This window comes from Psittacula echo, assembly GCF_963264785.1.
Source record: "Psittacula echo genome assembly, chromosome: 1".
Taxonomy (NCBI): domain Eukaryota; kingdom Metazoa; phylum Chordata; class Aves; order Psittaciformes; family Psittacidae; genus Psittacula; species Psittacula echo.
In genome coordinates this window covers 135,595,584-135,613,943 of record NC_137735.1, presented here as the reverse complement: position 1 = coordinate 135,613,943, position 18,360 = coordinate 135,595,584, and the positions used below count along the sequence as shown (strand labels likewise).

Here is an 18,360-nt window from a genome sequence, read left to right as displayed (position 1 = left end):
AAACTACTCTCAGTCATTTGGTGTTCATTTTGGGAGGGTATTTCAGGTGAAGTCTCTACTGGGCCTCTTATTTACACAATAGCTTCAATAACAAATTGGATAATATAATGCATCTCATGTTCATAATACTGCTGAAGACACTAAGCTGTCCAGGATGCTTTGAGTACTGTGAAGGGCATGGTTAAAACTGAAGTGTTTTGTTTGTTTTCCTGTTTTCAGAAACATCAGTAGACTCTTCTGTAAAATTCTGTACTTCAGAAAGAAAGAAAGAAAGTGAAATACAGAACACAGATAAGCAGCCACAGAGCAGAGAAGTATTGACTTACGAGAGTTAGAGACTAAATGTCAGTAACGGCATACATTTTAGTTTGGATCTGTTCGCTCACAGCATTTATATGTAGAATGATACTCTTACACTTGGCTTGGTGCTGGTAAGGTTTTGTCTAGGGTGTGGGATAAAAAAGTCAGACATTCTGGTGTGAAGACACTTTGGAGAGCCTTGCATGATTTCAAAACATTAACAGTGTTGTTCTATGAAGAAAGCAGTTACTGTAACAAGGTTTCATGTACTTTTAGAAAAGGGGACAGTGGTTACTTGTTTCTGACAGCTGTCAAAGGATAATTATCAAAAGGATGATATCTGAAAAACAACTTTTTAGGTCACAGAACAGAGAGGGACAACTAAACATCTTCATTGCTGAGCTTAAGAAAACACGTATGTATCAGCTATACCTAGAACAGACTAGTCCAGACTAGTCTTAAGTTCTGTCAGAAGAGAGAGGTGAGATTGGTAAATTCTTTGTGCCTGACCTAGTATTTGTTTTTTTTTTTGTTAAATACACGAGCAGAAAAAAAAAATAGATCTACAGAAAGTGGCAAAGCATTAATTGTAACTTGCTTATTCCAAACTGAGCAGTAGTTTTGGAGCAGTGGGAAGGAGAAAGGGTCGTTCAGTGCCAACGCAGCAATTGTCAGGGTTCTGACTGGGAATCAGGCCAACTTCTGTTTCTGTTTTGATTGTATTCCTGATGAGTTAAAACTACCCAGGTAGATGAACTGGATACATGCAGCTTTACCCCCATATTGATCAGGGTGTGTTGTATTATCAAGGTCACATTTTTCTTGCAGCTTTAGCTATTTGTAAAGTCGCCTACTGAAAGTATCTATTGAATTTCAGAAAGAGGCCAGAATAATAATTCAGTGAGAGCAGACTGGGTACAGTAACGTGGCAAGGTGAAGCATCTGGTAAGAGTATAGGTAATACAGCTCTTAAAAATGGTACAAGGGTGGAAAGCTTGTTTTCTAGCCTTTATAGCTGACACTTCTTATTTGCTCTAAGATGCGCTATTCAGGAAGCTTTTTAAGAGTCTTGATTTAGTATGAAGTATTTTCTAGTATGTTTTATGTTCATCAATGAAACTTCCTTCAGGTTCTTTTACATGATGTGTGTACATTCTCCACTTCATTTTGAATTAACACTGGATTGATGACTAAAACTTCATGGGGGTCTTACTCTGATGATGTTCCAGTTGCAGAGAAAAAGGAGTAACACTCCCCAAGGAACAGGCTCAGGGGCCGCTACAGGACAAGAAGCTGATGTAAAAATGTGGATGATACTGCTCTAGTATAGACTTTTTTAAATAAAGGTAAGAATGTTGAATTGCAATTGCAGATAAGCGCTGACTCGTAACAAAATATTTTGAAAAATCTGTATGCTTTCCTTAAAGCGACAATTTTAAAGCAACATAAAATTATTTTGCTTTTATTCAAGTGTCAAAACCTTGATGGTTATGGCTTATTGCACTGCAGTTTAGCTAAATGGGACAGATACACTTAAGTATACGAGTACAGTCTTATATATTACGTGCAGGTAAGGTGAAAAAACACAGGTTGGGGAACTTCAATAAGCAGTTTGCATTGCAAATACTAGTTTTGTAGGAAGCTGATGCTAGTTTGGCACTGGTTTTATTATTTTCTAAGATTTGCCTGCCCCCATTTAGTAGATGTCAGATTAATAAAATGTAAATGCCTAATCTCTAATTGCTGAACCTTCAATACATCATTCTATAAAGGTATTTATTGAACAGCTGCAAATACGGTAACAAAAATTCTTTATGACACTGAGAATATTTTAGTTAGTTTCTCTATTTCAAATGTTCACTGTACATCTGGAAGTTCAAGTTTTAAACTATTCCTCTCCCTTGTGTACATGTACCTGCTGTCCAGTGGTTTCTCAGTATTAAGCTATTGCTTTTATCTTGTTCATTAAAAAAAATAATGTTATGCTCTATTAAATACATTGAATTCTCTTTTGTAGCAACTGATTTGCCAGGATGAGAAAGTTTGGGCTGTTCAGCCTGGAGAAAAGAAGCTGCGTGGAGACCTCATAGCAGCCTTCCAGTATCTGAGGGGGGCCTAATAAGGATGCTGGGGAGGGACACTTCATTAGGGACTGCAGTGATAGGACAAGGGGTAATGGGTTCAAACTTAAACAGGGGAAGTTTAGATTGGATGTAAGGAAGAAGTTCTTTACTGTAAGGGTGGTGAGGCACTGGAATGGGTTGCCCAAGGAAGTTGTGAATGCTCCATCCCTGGCAGTGTCCAAGGCCAGGTTGGACAGAGCCTTGGGTGAGATGGTTTAGCGTGAGGTGTCCCTGCCCATGGCAGGGGGGTTGGAACATGATGATCTTAAGGTCCTTTCCAACCCTAGCTATTCTATGATTTGTGCCTAATAATATGGTACTATTTAGTATTTTTGGGGGTGGTTTTATTGTTGCTTGTTGGGGTTTTTTTAGCCCATCATTCCTAAGGTGAGATATTTTCATCAGGTCAGTCTGTTCTCTTTAAAAAAAGGAATCACTACTGTGTTAATATCCTCACAACTTGCTCTTTCACTTCTGCATCAGGGTGATGCAACAAAGACACCAGTTTCTGATCAAATGGAGTAGAGTCCCCACAGAGCGTAAAGAAAATGGAAATTTCACTGTATTGGTCCATGGTGCCATCTTTGTTGTTCACATTCTTTTTCAAGTTTGCTGCAAACACCAGGGCTCTAAGCAGAATATCTCTGTTTGTACAGTTGTCAAGAAGTAACAGCAATGTTGCCATCTAGGATACACAAGAAATAATCCGCACTTAATCACCAGCACTAAATACATGCAACTAAATCTTACTTACAAAAAATGAAACTAAAATAAATCTACACCTAAGCCATCAAAACCAGAAACCCTGTCAAATACCAGAACTCCATATGCTGTGAGAACAACACCAGAAACTTGCGCAGCATGCACATTTCCTCTGTGAAAGGACTGGCTTATGCATCACAGGCTAATAAATGCTTTGTATGTTCCATCTCCAAAACATGGCTGTCTGGAAAAAAACATGATCCATCATCAAACATGGCTGTCTGGAAAATTCCGATTTGGAAAAGAAGGTCTGCTTTCCTCCTCAATGATGTTGCTTTTGCCCTCTGCAATGCTCTGAATGTTTTTGTTAGCACATCTGATAAATGAGAAAAGGATACGCCTTTGACAGGACTGAGTATTTAGCTACCCTAATCTTGTTTTAATAATGAGAAGCCAGCAGTATCTAGACAAGCTTTGCTCACAGCAGACAGATAGCTCAAAAATAAAAGCCACTGCATGTTTTAAGGAACTTACTTCGGGGAGGAAGATGCAGCATCATTTCCATCTCTAACTCTGTTTTGATATGAGGAAACAATATGAAATATAAAGCTGTATGCCAAGGCCAGCAATAGTCAATGTCAGATACAGTTCTGCAGAAAGACCTAAATCAACGCACAGGGAAAGTTCACTTATAGTGCTCAGAAACAACATTTTTATGGCTGCATTTGAGTAAAAGAGTGAGGATCTCAGTGGAATTTGGTTAAGTACAGTGTGTTAGCCATAGAAACAGCTGCTGAGAAGGCTCATTTACAGTACTGAGTGTAGCTGATGTTTGTACCTGGTCTTCAATCTACATGCTGACTGCATGTCTGGAAATGAGGCTTTGGGTACTTTGCATACAAAAGTTCATCGTACTACCTCTTTGGTGCAAGGGGAAGATGAGAACAGGCTTCTGCAAGTTCTGGATTGATTATCTGGATGGTACACAGGAGGCAGGACCAACTGTCCCCAAGTGCATAGGCCCTGTGACTCTCCCTCTGCACATACAATATCTGTATTACACTAATCTCTGGAAGAAAGCTACCCTGTCAGAGAATGCACACTTTGAGCTATTCATCTTAACCTGGTACTGACTAGGATTTTACCTTGGCGTTGCATATATATTTCTAATGCATTAAAATTCTTCTAATGCATGCAACGCCTACATACATACATGTGTAGAAATGCTAAAAATACAATGAAAGATCAAGAACCTTACTTGACCTCTGAGAAGATGTCTTGTCATGGCTGGGTTTGCAGATAAGTTCACAAGTACTTTCAAAACTTGAATCTGAAATGAGGAACACACAAGTTTACTGCAAGCTCCAAAACCAGTGAGTACAGCAGTAGTGGCCATCAATAATATCAGCATTGACTTGGAGAGCAAAAGGTAGAATGGGTCAACTAACATCATGAGTTGTGACTTCAGTCAAACTGCTAAAGGGTCCTACAAGAAATCCGGAGAGGGACTTTTTACAAGGGCATATAGTGATAGGACAAGGGGGAATGGCTTTAAACTGACAGAGGGGAGATTGCGATTAGACACTAGGAAGAACTCTTTCCTATGAAGGTGGTGAGGCGCTGGCAGACGTTGCCCTGAGAAGCTGTGGCTGCCCCATCCCTGGCAGTGTTCAAGGCCAGGCTGGATGGGGCTTGGAGCAACCTGGTCTAGTGGAAGGTGTCCCTGCCCATGGGAGGGGTTGGGACTGGATGAGCTTTAAGGTCCCTCCAACCCACACCATTCTATGATTCTATATTCTTGAATAAACACTGAATTTGATCCCTCTTTGAAGTTTTTCGTTCAATATTACAGTAGTTCACAAATAAGCACAATTTCCCTCTGCAGTCACTGGGGTTGCAAGATATGCAGTAAGTATAAAGGAGTGGAAATCCATAACTTAGGTTACTGCCGCTTGGCCTGTTTCCCTGGAGAGACTGATGCATCAGTGAAGCCTTTCACACACACATTCTCCTTGCTTTTTGATGCAGGCAATGTTTAGAGAGCAGGAGAGAATTCTGGAGTTGCTATAGCAAAGCCATAGGACAAGAGCAGTGCACACAGCACTGCTGTGGTAGAGCTCTAGCCCAATGGTTCTACTATTAAGATTCCCTTCCTCCCTTCTTTCTGTATTTACACTGAAAAAGCAATGTAGATCTGTATTTTACAGGTTTTGTGCACTATCTGCTATCATTAATGAGTATTTAATTTTCTAAGCAGAGTCTAAACCATTTTACAAAATCAGTAAAACAGAGGCAAGTAAAGCAGCTTCACAAATGGTTTGTAACAGCACCTGTGTCCTTTCAGTTCCTTCCGAAAGCAAACGAAGCAGGCATGGAATTGAGCTTATCAACTTATGGTGGTAGTCGCTGGTAACAGACATATTTGTCAACAATCGGAGTCCAGCTAGCTGTAGGTCAGAGTTCAGGGGAGCTGACTCAACATTCCCACACACTTGTGTAATATATACCTGGGGAAAAAGAGAAGTCATCTTTTTATATAAGCAGTGACCTAGCTTCAGGAGTGTAAACATCTCTTGAATACTGCTGGCTGAACACATAAGCTGATTAAGGTTCTTGGAAACAAGTACCTGGTTTCTTTGTTTTGAATACATTCAAACATTCTACTACCATGACAGAAGCGGGTGTCACAGAGTTATGGTCGCTAACCTTCCTGAAGCATCAACTGCTCTGAAAACCCAAACTGCTTTTGCTCCAAGAGGTGGCACAGCTGCTTTGAGGAGTTATTTAAAATAATCACAGCAACTAGCATCTTCTTAAATGTTACGAATAAGTTAAGGACAAGTCTTGGAATGAAATCCTTTCTTCCAACCACATGGCTCATTTCCTAGAGTGTTCCTCCATGGGAACAGTGATGACAACTGACATTAACAAGTATTATTTACCAAATTTTCTTCTGGACGTCAGTATACAACAAAGTCGGGGGTCCTAACTAAGAAAAAAAACCTACTTTGCCTTTACCAAATGAGTTGTTTTCTTCCTATATGCCTATATAAATACTTGCTGTTGGCATGCACTACTTGAAAAAAAGTTCCTCTGTGCTAAAGATGCTACAAACTACCACAGAACCAAACTGCCTTTTTATCAAGCTCATGAGAAAACTAGGAAGAATCTTCAAATCTGTATCAGCTCACTGCTTGGACACTTAACTGGTCTACTTACTAATCTGATAATGTTTAAAGTGGATGCTTTCTGATAGTTGGTCCTTTCACATCCATAGCATCCTCTAAATTTTCCAGTGGGATTTACAGGTTTTACATTATTCTTTTAAGATAAAAGTATCACCCTGAAAAACTGGTCTCATACAAACCCAGAGGATCAATTACTGCTTTCTTCTGCCTTGCCTAAGAAGTCATGCTGAGTTCAGTCTGTTCCTGTTAAACAACCACTGCTGATGTTCTAGGTATGTTTGGAAATCATCGTGCCTCACATAATTTTACTATAAACTTAGCAGCACAATCTCTGTTTCATAGTGTTTGGTAAAAGCTGGACACAAACTGCTTAGTTTCCTAATTGTCTTTTTAAAAAAGTAAGTGCCAGTGATGCAGTCGACTTTTAAGCTATCCTTTGGGCCTTGGGACACACAGATCATCCAGATCTGCTGGCTCCTATGTCTGACATCAAAACATTTTGGCATCCTGGTTTGTATTTAACAAATATGCTGAAAGCCCTCTACTGTCTTCTGTGTCTTGATTACTTTGATTTTTCCCTTTAAGAAACTTACCTGTATCTCTTCCTGATTTTTAATATTCATACTCAAATTATTAAGTGCATTCAGTGCTTTTTCTTTAACTTTGGGAACGCAGTTTGAGAGCATCCCTCCAATAACAGAAAGGCCACCCAAATTCCTGATTATATCCTGTAATGCAAACCAGATATTTAATAACATTTTAAAGATCCATATTTAATGCTGAAGGCTTTTCTCAAAGTTTTCATTTTTAACACAAATGGAATGTGTGAATGAAGACTTCCAGAATAGATTACTTTGTTTAAAGAGACAGTGTTAGTAGATATTGCTTTATTGCTTCCACTGAAATTAAGAATAGTCCTGCTTAGGGCCAGAGTAGTATTTGACATTATTTAACAAGGACACAACACCCTTCTGTTTAAAATCTGGCCTGCAAAGCATGCTTAAAGCATTTTAGATTATAAAGAACCAAAGGTAATTATTGCTTAATGACTACTGATTTCAAGAAAATGAAAAATGGGCCAATGTGTGTTTGGATTCAGTTACATTCTGAGGAATTTATATTAAGAAAACAGTTTTGAGATGCCAGAATAGGCAGCTGTTGTAAGCACCATACAAAAAGGGTGGGGAGTTAAAAAAGATGGACTTGCCCTGGAGGTTAAACCTTTACAAAGGCATGAAAATCTGCACCCATCTTAAAGCTCTTCTGCATCTTATTTCCAACTAATTTGAAAAGACATGGATAGCTGGAAAGTTGCTAACATGCAAATGGCATACAGCTTTGTAAAGATAATTAATTAAAGATAATAATTTGTAAAAATAATTTCAATTATCTCAGATCTCATCATAAACCCTTCTCCAGTTCAACCCTTTCATTAACTATAAGCAATAAAATATGTATTTTCAGTACATTTAAAATACAGAACTCTGTACAGACTTTAAGTTGTACAAACATTAAGCTTAGATAAATTCTGTGAAGCTAGTAAATTCTATTATTTGGGCTAGCAGAAACTGAGGCATAGACATAAAATGGATTTTAGAACACAAGCTATACAAACTCAGTTCCATTTCCCTCTTCAGCAAAACAGCACCTCTCATCTTCCATGCTGACTGGTATTGAAATGTTGTTGTTTTCTGCAGAACAATACTTACTTGATTTACAGAGAAGGCGGCACTGTTGCTGAGAGTGATTAAAGCTTGCTCTTGAATTAATGGATCATCTGTGGCATGCAGCAAATAAATAAGCTTCTGTAAAGCATCTGCATCCATGGTATGGGTTGCCACTGGAGGACTGTTATCTGTTGGCATTTAAAAATTAAATACTTGATACCAAGTTCGGGACATTTCACTTTGTTACCACTTAACGTTTTTTACAGTGCTGAGGTTTAGCTCTCAGTTGCAGGACACACTGTTCTGATTGCACCCACTTCTCATATTGTGGCAAAAAGGCTGTTTTACAACAGCAAGACTTCTGTCCTTTTTCCTGAGTCCTCTGACTACTTCTTTTCAAAGTAGAAAATAAAAGGAATACATAATAAGAGTTTTAAGTACGTTATTCATTGGCTAATCAACAGCAAACCTCCCTTTCAAAATTATTAGGAATATTCACCAAATACTGTTTTACTATTTACTGTTTTGTGTTCCCTGAACTACCATGTGGAAATCTGCTTGGCCACTGCATGAGAACAAAACTTCTGACTTGCAGACTACTACTTCCAGAGATGATAACAACGTTTTGTAAGCACCCTGAGGTCCTCTTGACAAAGCAACAGCCACAACCCTAAGAACGCTGCCCAGCATGGCATCACTCTACCAACCGAGAAAAGCAGTTTCTGAGTCAGGATGATGTTATGGAGTCCCTGGCTTTGATAAAAGGGTGACACAAATGCCATCAAAGACCATTTTCAGCCACGTTGGAGGCAGATCTACTTAGCTAGCTGAACAGCCTGAAGACCGGAGCTGTGACTGCAGGACTAGTCATAGTTGACTCGAGGTGACTTTGGAGAAGCTAACCAGTCCTTTATAATTCCACGTATTTGCTGCCACCATCTCAGCAGACAAACACCACAGTAATTCTAGGGGGAGGTCAAAGGTAATTATGCTAATCCAAGAACTAGCTTGGAAAACAAGATTATTTTTTATCCTCTAGATCTAAACACTTTGTTTAGCTCTGGATTACAGGGGAAACACAAATACCTTTAATAACACAACAGCAAACCAGCCCATTAACTAAATACACTGACTGGAACTACGCTTTAGGGGACTTTAAAGAAATAAATTAAGGCTTTTCTAAAAATACAACATGCCCCGGAGGCCTTTAAAAACGCCGCTCGGCTGCTGCTGCTGTGGGAAGGTCAGTGAGCAGCGCAGTGGTGCCCCTCACACAGCCGGCAGAAACTCCTCCGACGTCTTTGGCGGGCAGGAGCTCATGAGGCGCGGGCAGGGCCCCTGCGAAGGCCGGAACCGGGCTCAGGCCCAACCCGCCGCTCCGCCCGCCCCTCACCTGGCGGCGGGCCGCGCGCCGTCCCGCCAGCTGCCCGCGGCCCCCGCCGGCCGCCCGCCGCCAGCCGCCAGAGGCAGTAGCACGCTCCGGCCCCGAGCACGATGGCCGCCGCTCTCGCCGCCACCGCGCCCCGCGGCTCCCCCATGCCAGAGGCCCCGCTGCCCTCCCGCGGAAGCCTCCACCCCATCCGGCGCCAACTCCCGCCCTCCTGCAGCCGCCGCGCTGCGCTGCCGAGGCCGGTCCGAGTCGCTGGGAGGGCGGCTCTAGTATGCATCATTCTCGGGGGGGGGGGGGGGGGGGGGATGAACGTGAGCTTTTTCATGGCTACTAAGCCATTTACAAGTACATTAATTAGACCACACACAAGCTGCTCCTTAAACAGTTACAGTGTTTTAACCAACACAGCAATATGTTAAAAATACACAGGCTGGAAATGCTTGCCTCAGGGTTACACGAACCTGCTGGCAAATCCCCACCCCGCTGGTGCTGCCTGTGCTCGTCCTCTTTAAATCCGAGCTCCAGGGTATGATTTCTCAGCTGCTGCCCGTTCGGACACCCCGCACCGCAGATGTGCGGGGTCTCCCCGGCGCACACCGGAGGCGGCAGCAGCAGCAAAGGCCGGCAGCGCTCAGCTCGGATCCAAGCCGGACTGGTGGGAGCCAAAACACCGGGATCCTGGCGTCACTCAAGTAGTAATAGACAGATGCTCCCTTCTCTGCTCCCCACTACCCCAAAGCCCCTTTACCACTTCATGCCCGCTCGGTGCGGAGCGAGCAGCGGCTGGGGCGGACTCGGTCCCGCCGCTGTCCCCGCCTGCGGCGGGCGGGGCCGCGGGGCGCTTGGGCAGCTCACGGCCGCGGCCCCGTTGCTACGCAACCGCTGCCCGTGCGTCCAGCACGCCATGGAGTCCCTCAGGACGGCGAGCCCCGAGCTCCGAGCTTACTTCAGCCGCCACGACCTCCTCGACGTGTACGAGGTATCGGCGGGCAGCAGGCACACCGCGTCCCCCGCTACAGCGAGCAGCGGCCCACGGCCACCCCTTGCTCGCCGGGACCCCTGGCCCGCGCACCGCTGTCTGCGGTCGGTGCTGTCCGAAGTGCCATGGCCGCCTCTAGCCCCCACTGCCCGGCCGGAGGTCGTTCTGAAGGTCAGCCTGGTCCCCACTGGAGCCGGTGGGACCACAGACTCCCCGGTACCATTGGTGGGAGGGAGCCCTTTCCCCGCTCAGGGGTTCCCCTGATCCCTCAGCAGTGCCCTAGAGGCAGCTCGTTGGGTCCCTCAGCCTTGGCCGGGGTATTTCACGCCTTGATGCTGGGCTCTGCTGGCACGGGGCATGTTTTTGTTCTGCTCCTTGTTAATGGTTTGCTTCAGTTTGTGAAAACTTTAAAGACAGAACAAAGATAGGACAAGGTAATTCCACTTCTTAATCCATACTTAAATGATGACTGAAATGATAGAATCAGCTCGGTTGGAAAAGACCTTTAAGATCATAAAGTCCAACCTTTACCCCAGCACTGCCAAGTCCATCACTAAGCCATGTCACTAAGGGCCTCGTCTACTCGTCCAGGTATGGTGACTCAATGACTTCTCTGGGCATCCTGTTCCAGTGCTTGACAACACGTTTGGTGAATAAATCTTTCCTAATATCTAATCTAAACCTTCCTTGGCATAACCTGAGGCAGTTTCTTCTTGTCCTATCACTTCTTACTTGGGAGAAGAGATCAACACCCACCTTGCTGCAACCTTCTGTCAGGCAGTTGTAGAGAGCGGTAAGGACTCTGCTGAGACTCCTTTTCTCCAGGCTAAACAACCCCAGTTCCCTCAGCTGCTCTTTATCACACTTGTTCTCCAGACCCTTCCCCAGCTTCATAGCCCTTCTCTGGACCCACTCCAGCACCTCAATGTCTCTCCTGTAGTAAGGGACGCAGAACTGAACACAGGATTCAAGGTGCAGCCTCACCAGTGCTGAGTACAGGGGGAAATGAAGACAAACACAGTAAACTACATGTGTACCTTTACTAGATTTGCATAGTTCTTTAGTTTTAATTATGCAAGCACCTCTAGACTTCAGCTGGATACTTCTCTCCTTCCTGAGTGCTGTGTGTGCCATCTTCTAATGGCCTGTCAAAGGTAACGATGGCAGCAGACCACTATTCAGATATTGGTGGCTTAGGTATTTATTGGTCTGGGAATAAATAATCTTCCATGAAATGTTAGAGAATAGAACTGTTTGTCAAAAGGCTGAGGTGGGGGTGAGGAAAACAGAGTTGGTGGGTTTCTGACCCAATTCTCTGTATTTCTTTAGTTTCCCCCAATTGTCACATTCACTTTTGCCTACTTCAAAACCTGCCGCTTTTTAGTTTCCTTAAAACAAAGGCACAGTGCACAAATGCAAGTTTAAGAGACAACCTGATGCTTTTAAGTTACTAAAAATAGACTGTGTTTGCAGGCAGCTGCTACAGCCAGGATTTCCATGGGAACATTAATAAAGAAATCTTGAGATAATTAGAATAATTATAGAGCAGCGCCGCCAGGCAGACCTAGTACCTCTCCTCAGAGTCTGTCTCTTGACCATTCTTTGGTTTTTTAGGCACAGAAAAACAAAAGATGTATTTCTCGATTCTGCAATAGCTTATATTTATATTTCCAAGCTAAAATTATAAATACCTTTATAGCAATAGTGATACTGAGTCAACAAAACATGAAAAGAAAAAAGAATAGGGTTAAGATTAAAGGAAGTTTCTTAAAAGAAAGAGCCAGTTTAAAACCTTTCTCTGTTTTTTTTCTTATTTCTGGTGCTTGCTGGTATCTAGCCATATTTTATTACATTTTATTACATTTTAATTTCTTTATGAAGTTACAGTATGCTTGGTGTGAGATCATACTGGTCCATGTATTAAGGAACATCAAAGCTGAGCCAAGACCCATGAACATTTGTACACATATTCTCAAAATTAAAGATAGAGAGTTCTAAAATGGCCGTTTGTTTAAGTCTTTTTATGGTTAGGTTGTGGTTTGGACATGGTTCAAACACAGTTGGAATTCAAATAATTGTGTCCAAACAGTTTGGGATTCACTGCTGCATCTGAGCATTTCACTCCTGTCTGATTTCTTTCTTTCAGTTCTCATCCAGATTTAATTTTAAACAGTCTCCATAAAAAGTCTGTAACCCTGCAAACACTATGCTGACTTGTGAAACCATATTTTGATGAATGTCCAGGTGTTGTCAGGATGTAGCAGACTTCAAGGATAGTCTTTCCTGATTAGAGGTTCATTAGTCCTGTTTTTCTTGCTGCTGGTGTTCTCAGTCCTGTTTTAATTAGTCTACCTACACAAGGCCCAAGCCTCTCTGGCTACCAGTTCTCATCGTAAATCACTGTTGTTTCTCAGGTCTCCTGACCCTTGAAGAGATCCTTTTATCTGTTCAGGCTCTTTGATAGTAATGCAAGTTTCAAATTCTTAACTAAATACCCATGGAGCTTTAAGTGAATACCGGTGGAGTTTGACTATATGGCTTATGGAGCTTGAGTGCTGCTTGTCATGCATACTTTGTTAATGACTGGTGTGAAATTCTCTTGCTTTACAATCCTTGTTTGTCAGCTGCTGTGTGGTTTATCAGGACGTGGTTCCTTCAAGTTTCTGCAGCTGCAGGGAATATAATAGAGCCTGGCTATGGTGTCTTCACTCTGCTCCACTCTCTGTTCCGTTTACCTTGGCATATGCTAAGGTTTTCTAGGGAGCTACCTTAGGGTAGATGCTGGGCATACCAATTTCATTCCATCCTGGAAGTCACAGATGCATTTTATCCTAAAATATCCTTAATATTGTAGTACTGAGGATCTGGGAGGGACGAGTGGTGGTCTCTAATTTCTCCCATTAGTCCACATGCTTTTTGGTAGTTAGTCACTCATTTCACATATAAGTATCCTCATATTCACATATCCTTATATTCACATATAAGCCTCACCTCCATCCTTGGGAAAGTGATGGAACACCTTATCCTTGATGCCATCTTAAGGCATGTCAAGGATAAGAGGGCTATGAGGGGCAGTCAACATGGCTTTACCAAGGGGAAGTCATGCTTGACCAACCTCATTGCCTTTTATGAGGAAATAACACGGTGGATGGATGATGGCAGAGCGGTGGATGTGGTCTACCTTGACTTCAGCAAAGCATTTGACACAGTCTCCCACAGCATCCTCATAGCTAAACTGAGGAAGTGTGGTCTGAATGATCAGGTAGTGAGGTGGACTGCAAACTGGCTGAAGGACAGAAGCCAGAGAGTTGTAGTCTATGGGGCGGAGTCTAGTTGGAGGCCTGTATCTAGTGGAGTGCCTCAAGGGTCAGTACTGGGACCAGTATTATTTAATATATTCATCAATGATTTAGATGAGGGAATTGAGTGTACTGTCAGCAAGTTTGCTGATGACACTAAGCTGGGAGGAGTGGCTGACACGCCAGAAGGCTGTGCTGCCATCCAGCGAGACCTGGACAGGCTGGAGAGTTGGGCAGGGAGAAACTTGATGAAATATAACAAGGGAAAGTGTAGAGTCCTGCATCTGGGCAGGAACAACCCCAGGTTCCAGTATAGGTTGCGGAACAACCTGTTCGAGAGCAGTGTAGGGGAGAGGGACCTGGGGGTCCTAGTGGATGGCAGGATGACCATGAGCCAACACTGTGCCCTTGTGGCCAAGAAGGCCAATGGCATCCTGGGGTGTATTAGAAGGGGGGTGGTCAGTAGGTCGAGAGAGGTCCTCCTTCCCCTCTACTCTGCCCTGGTGAGACCGCATCTGGAATATTGTGTCCAGTTCTGGGCCCCTCAGTTCAAGAAGGACAGGGACCTGCTGGAGAGAGTCCAGCGCAGGGCAACTAAGATGATTAAGGGAGTGGAGCATCTCCCTTATGAGGAAAGGCTGAGGGAGCTGGGTCTCTATAGTTTGGAGAAGAGGAGACTGAGAGGTGACCTTATTAGTGTATATAAATATATAAAGGGGGAGTGTCATGAGGATGGAGCCAGGCTCTTCTCAGTGGCAAACAATGATAGGACAAGGGGTAATGGGTATAAACTGGAACACAAGAGGTTCCACTTAAACTTGAGAAGAAACTTCTTCTCAGTGAGGGTGACGGAACACTGGAACAGGCTGCCCAGGGGGGTTGTGGAATCTCCTTCTCTGGAGACATTCAAAACCCGCCTGGACGCATTCCTATGTAACCTTATCTAGGTGTTCCTGCTCTGGCAGGGGGATTGGACTAGATGGTCTTTTGAGGTCCCTTCCAATCTCTAGCATACTGTGATACTGTGAAGTATACTTTCAGTCGTTTAATATTATGAATAAGTAAAACTTACAGATTGAGAAAAATTATTGATGATTCTTTCAGATTGTTGAGAGTCTTGGAGAAGTCTAATAGAAATAGCCAGACTTATACTGGCCGAAGTATCACTGAAGAGTATCTGAATGCAGATTGCAAGACCAAGTTTTACAGTTTTATCCCTTTTAAAGTTTTATAAAAGAATTCGCAAAGGTTAAGCAGAGGCCTTGCTCTTCCAGTACATGGTCGGATCGTTTGGATTTCAGAATGTTGGAGGGATTTTAGAACATCCAAAGGAAAAAAAAGTTCTTTGTGTTTGCTTGAAAAAGGGGAAAATAAGGTAAACAAAACTTGTAATGGTAAACAAAACTTGTAATAGTAAACAACGGTATTCATATGACAGACACGTACTGGCTTAATCCAGCAGAGGGAGTAGCCGACCAACGTTGGGGTTTGTTTAGGGAAATCTGTCCACAGGAAAATTCGTGATGAAAGCCATTTAACTGCCTGTAAAGTATTTAAAATGATACTATATCTCTTTAATTACAATGATAAGTGATGGATTTATAATATTTTCTTAGTATAATCAGCCATCAAGATATACATTGCAAATTACATTTTTGTTAAGAAGATTGAAGAGATGTTAAGGTTGGAATCAGTGTGTTGATTAGTGTTTGAAGTGTTCAGGGTGTCTGAACTAGAGACAGTTTCCTTTCATTTTGCCTGTGCATAAGTAAAAATTCTTTTATATTGACTGTTCATACTGATCTTAACTTAGAATCATGGAGTCATGTAATGGTTTGGGTTGAAAAGAACATTCAAATGACATCTAGTCCAACCGCTGCCATGGGCAGGGACATCTCTCACTAGATCAGGTTGCTCAAAGTCTGTCCAGCCTGACTTTGAACACTTCCAATGATATCCAGAGCTTCTGTTCAACAACCTTCAAACATCCCTTTCAATTTACGTTATTGTCAGAGTCTGTTTCTAGTTGGTGTTCTGATCAGCACATGGAAGGCCTCTCTAGCTGCTCCCTCTTCCTGCCTGCCCTGCTCTCTGCCACTACAGAGTGAGGCCCTACTTGACAGAGCACCTTTTCCTGCCTCTATTGTTGTGCATGGCTTTTGCTGTGTATCCATAGAATGGTTTTGATTTAGAGCCTTTCACTTTTCCCTTAACCTCCCACCATGCTTCCTGAAAAGAATTCAAGCACATGCTCCACATTATTGATAGCAAGAGGCCATGTGTTGAGAGTAGTATTGCATCATTTGAATTTGAACAGTGAGCAAACCATTGTGTTGTTGTGTTGTCTTGATCCATCAAACATGTAGCAGTTGATTCAGGTATTTCCTAGTTTTACAGTTTAGTTTTATATTTATATAAACCAGTTGTATGACAGTGATAACAAGTCAGAATCAATGTGGATTTTAGAAAACAAAGAAAGTATTTCTACCCAGTGAGTGCATAAGTGAAAGGCCATGATTTGGGAAGTTAAATGTAAGTGGATGGTGAGATTGGGTAGTCAGAATTTTGGTGATGAGCTTATAGAGGCCAGACCTCCTTGGATGGATAAGGAGCTGCTCAGGAAAATTCAAAGGAAAAAAGAGGCTTATAGAAGGTGGAAGCAGGGACAGGCGGCCTGGGAAGAATACAGGGATGTTGTCCGGGAAGCTAGGGACCAGGTTAGGAAAGCTAAGGCCCAGTTAGAATTGAACTTGGCTAGGGATGTGAAGGATACCAGGAAGGGATTCTATAGGTACGTAGCGAATGAAAGACAAACTAGGGACAACGTAGGCCCTTTCCTGGAAGCTATCGGGAGAACTGGCTACCCTGGATTTGGAGAAGGCTGAGATTCTTAATGACTTCTTTGCCTCAGTCTTCACTGGCAAAGGCTCTGACCGCACCACCCAAGTCTTGGAAGGCGGACACAGGGACTGTGAGAATGAAGACACTAGGCCCACTGTAGGAGAGGATCTGGTTCGAGACCATCTTAAAAACCTAAATGTACACAAGTCCATGGGACCTGATGAAATCCATCTGCAGGACCTGAAGGAGCTGGCGAATGAAGTTGCTAAGGCACTGACCATCATATTTGAAAAATCATGGCAGTCAGGTGAAGTTCCCAACAACTGGAAAAAGGGAAATATAACCCCCATTTTGGAGAAGGGAAAAATGGGTGACCCGGGGAATTACAGACCAGTCAGTCTCACCTCTGTGCCTGGCAAACTCTTGGAGCAGATTCTCCTGGAAGACATGCTAAGGCACATGAAAAACAAGGAGGTGGTTGGTGACAGCCAGCATGGCTTCACTAAGGGGAAATCCTGCCTGACCAATTTGGTGGCCTTCTACGATGGGGCTACGGAACTGATGGACAGGGGCAGAGCAGTTGACATCATCTACCTGGATTTGTGCAAAGCGTTTGACATTGTCCCACATGACATCCTTGTCTCTAAATTGGAGAGACATCAGTTTGATGGGTGGACCACTCGGTGGATAAAGAACTGGCTGGATGGCCGCACACAAAGAGTTATGGTCAATGGCTCGATGTCTGGCTGGAGACTGGTAACGAGTGGTGTCCCTCAGGCATCGGTGTTGGGACCAGTCTTGTTCAACATCTTTGTTGGTGACATGGACAGTGGGATTGAGTGCGCCCTCAGCAAGTTTGCCGATGACACCAAGCTGTGTGGTTCGGTTGATACGCCGGAGGGAAGGGATGCCATCCAGAGGGACCTTGACACGCTTGTGAGGTGGGCTGATGCCACCCTGATGAAGTTTAACCATGCCAAGTGCAAGGTCCTACACCTGGGTGGGAGCAACCCCAGGCACAGCTACAGGTTGGGCAGAGAAGAGATTCAGAGCAGCCCTGCAGAGAAGGACTTGGGGGTGTTGGTCGATGAGAAAATGAACATGAGCCGGCTTCAGTGTGCGCTCGCAGCCCAGAAAGCCAACCGTATCCTGGGCTGCATCAAGAGGAGTGTGACCAGCAGGTCAAAGGAGGTGATCCTGCCCCTCTACTCTGCTCTTGTGAGACCTCACTTGGAGTATTGTGTGCAGTTCTGGTGTCCTCAGCATAAAAAGGACATGGAACTGTTGGAACAAGTGCAGAGGAGGGCCACGAGGATGATCAGGGGACTGGAGCACCTCCCGTGTGAAGATAGGCTGAGAAAGTTGGGGCTGTTCAGCCTGGAGAAGAGAAGGCTGCGTGGAGACCTCATAGCAGCCTTCCAGTATCTGAAGGGGGCCTACAAGGATGCTGGGGATGGACTCTTCATCAGGGGCTGTAGTGACAGGACAAGAAGTAACAAGTTAAAACTTAAACAGGGGAAGTTTAGATTGGATATAAGGAAGAAATTGTTTCCTGTGAGGGTGGTGAGGCACTGGAATGGGTTGCTCAAGGAAGTTGTGAATGCTCCATCCTTGGAGGTGTTCAAGGCCAGGTTGGATGAGGCCTTGGGTGACATGGTTCAGTGTGAGGTGTCCCTGCCCATGGCAGGGGGGTTGAAATATGATGATCTTAAGGTCCTTTCCAACCCTAACTATTCTATGATTCTATTCTATGATTCTATGAACTTTGAATGGCAAAATTTAGATGTGCACCATCTAACAGCACCATGGGGAGTGACAGTAGTGAAAAGTGGGCAGAGGCAAAGAAAAGCATTTCTCCAAGTGTCAGGGCT

At 43.6% G+C, this 18,360-nt stretch overlaps 2 protein-coding genes across 2 annotated transcripts in view; one reads left to right on the top strand and one right to left on the bottom strand.

The window, feature by feature from the left end:
- Window positions 1–2,859: 2,859 nt before the first annotated feature.
- On the bottom strand, window positions 2,860–9,518 carry ARMC10 (armadillo repeat containing 10; the record flags this gene model as incomplete). The annotated part of the gene is made up of 6 exons (XM_080632681.1): window positions 2,860–3,108; window positions 4,384–4,455; window positions 5,456–5,632; window positions 6,907–7,041; window positions 8,023–8,168; window positions 9,374–9,518. The coding sequence occupies 6 exons, from the start codon at window positions 9,516–9,518 to the stop codon at window positions 2,860–2,862; spliced, it is 924 nt and encodes a 307-aa protein (XP_080488807.1).
- Window positions 9,519–10,274: 756 nt separating this feature from the next.
- FBXL13 (F-box and leucine rich repeat protein 13) overlaps window positions 10,275–18,360 on the top strand; it is a gene marked incomplete at both ends in the record, with an annotated part of 96,787 nt that continues 88,701 nt past the window's right edge. The window contains one exon of the mRNA XM_080610252.1: window positions 10,275–10,349. Coding sequence (XP_080466378.1) covers window positions 10,275–10,349 — 75 coding nt within the window. The remainder of the gene's footprint in view (window positions 10,350–18,360) is intronic.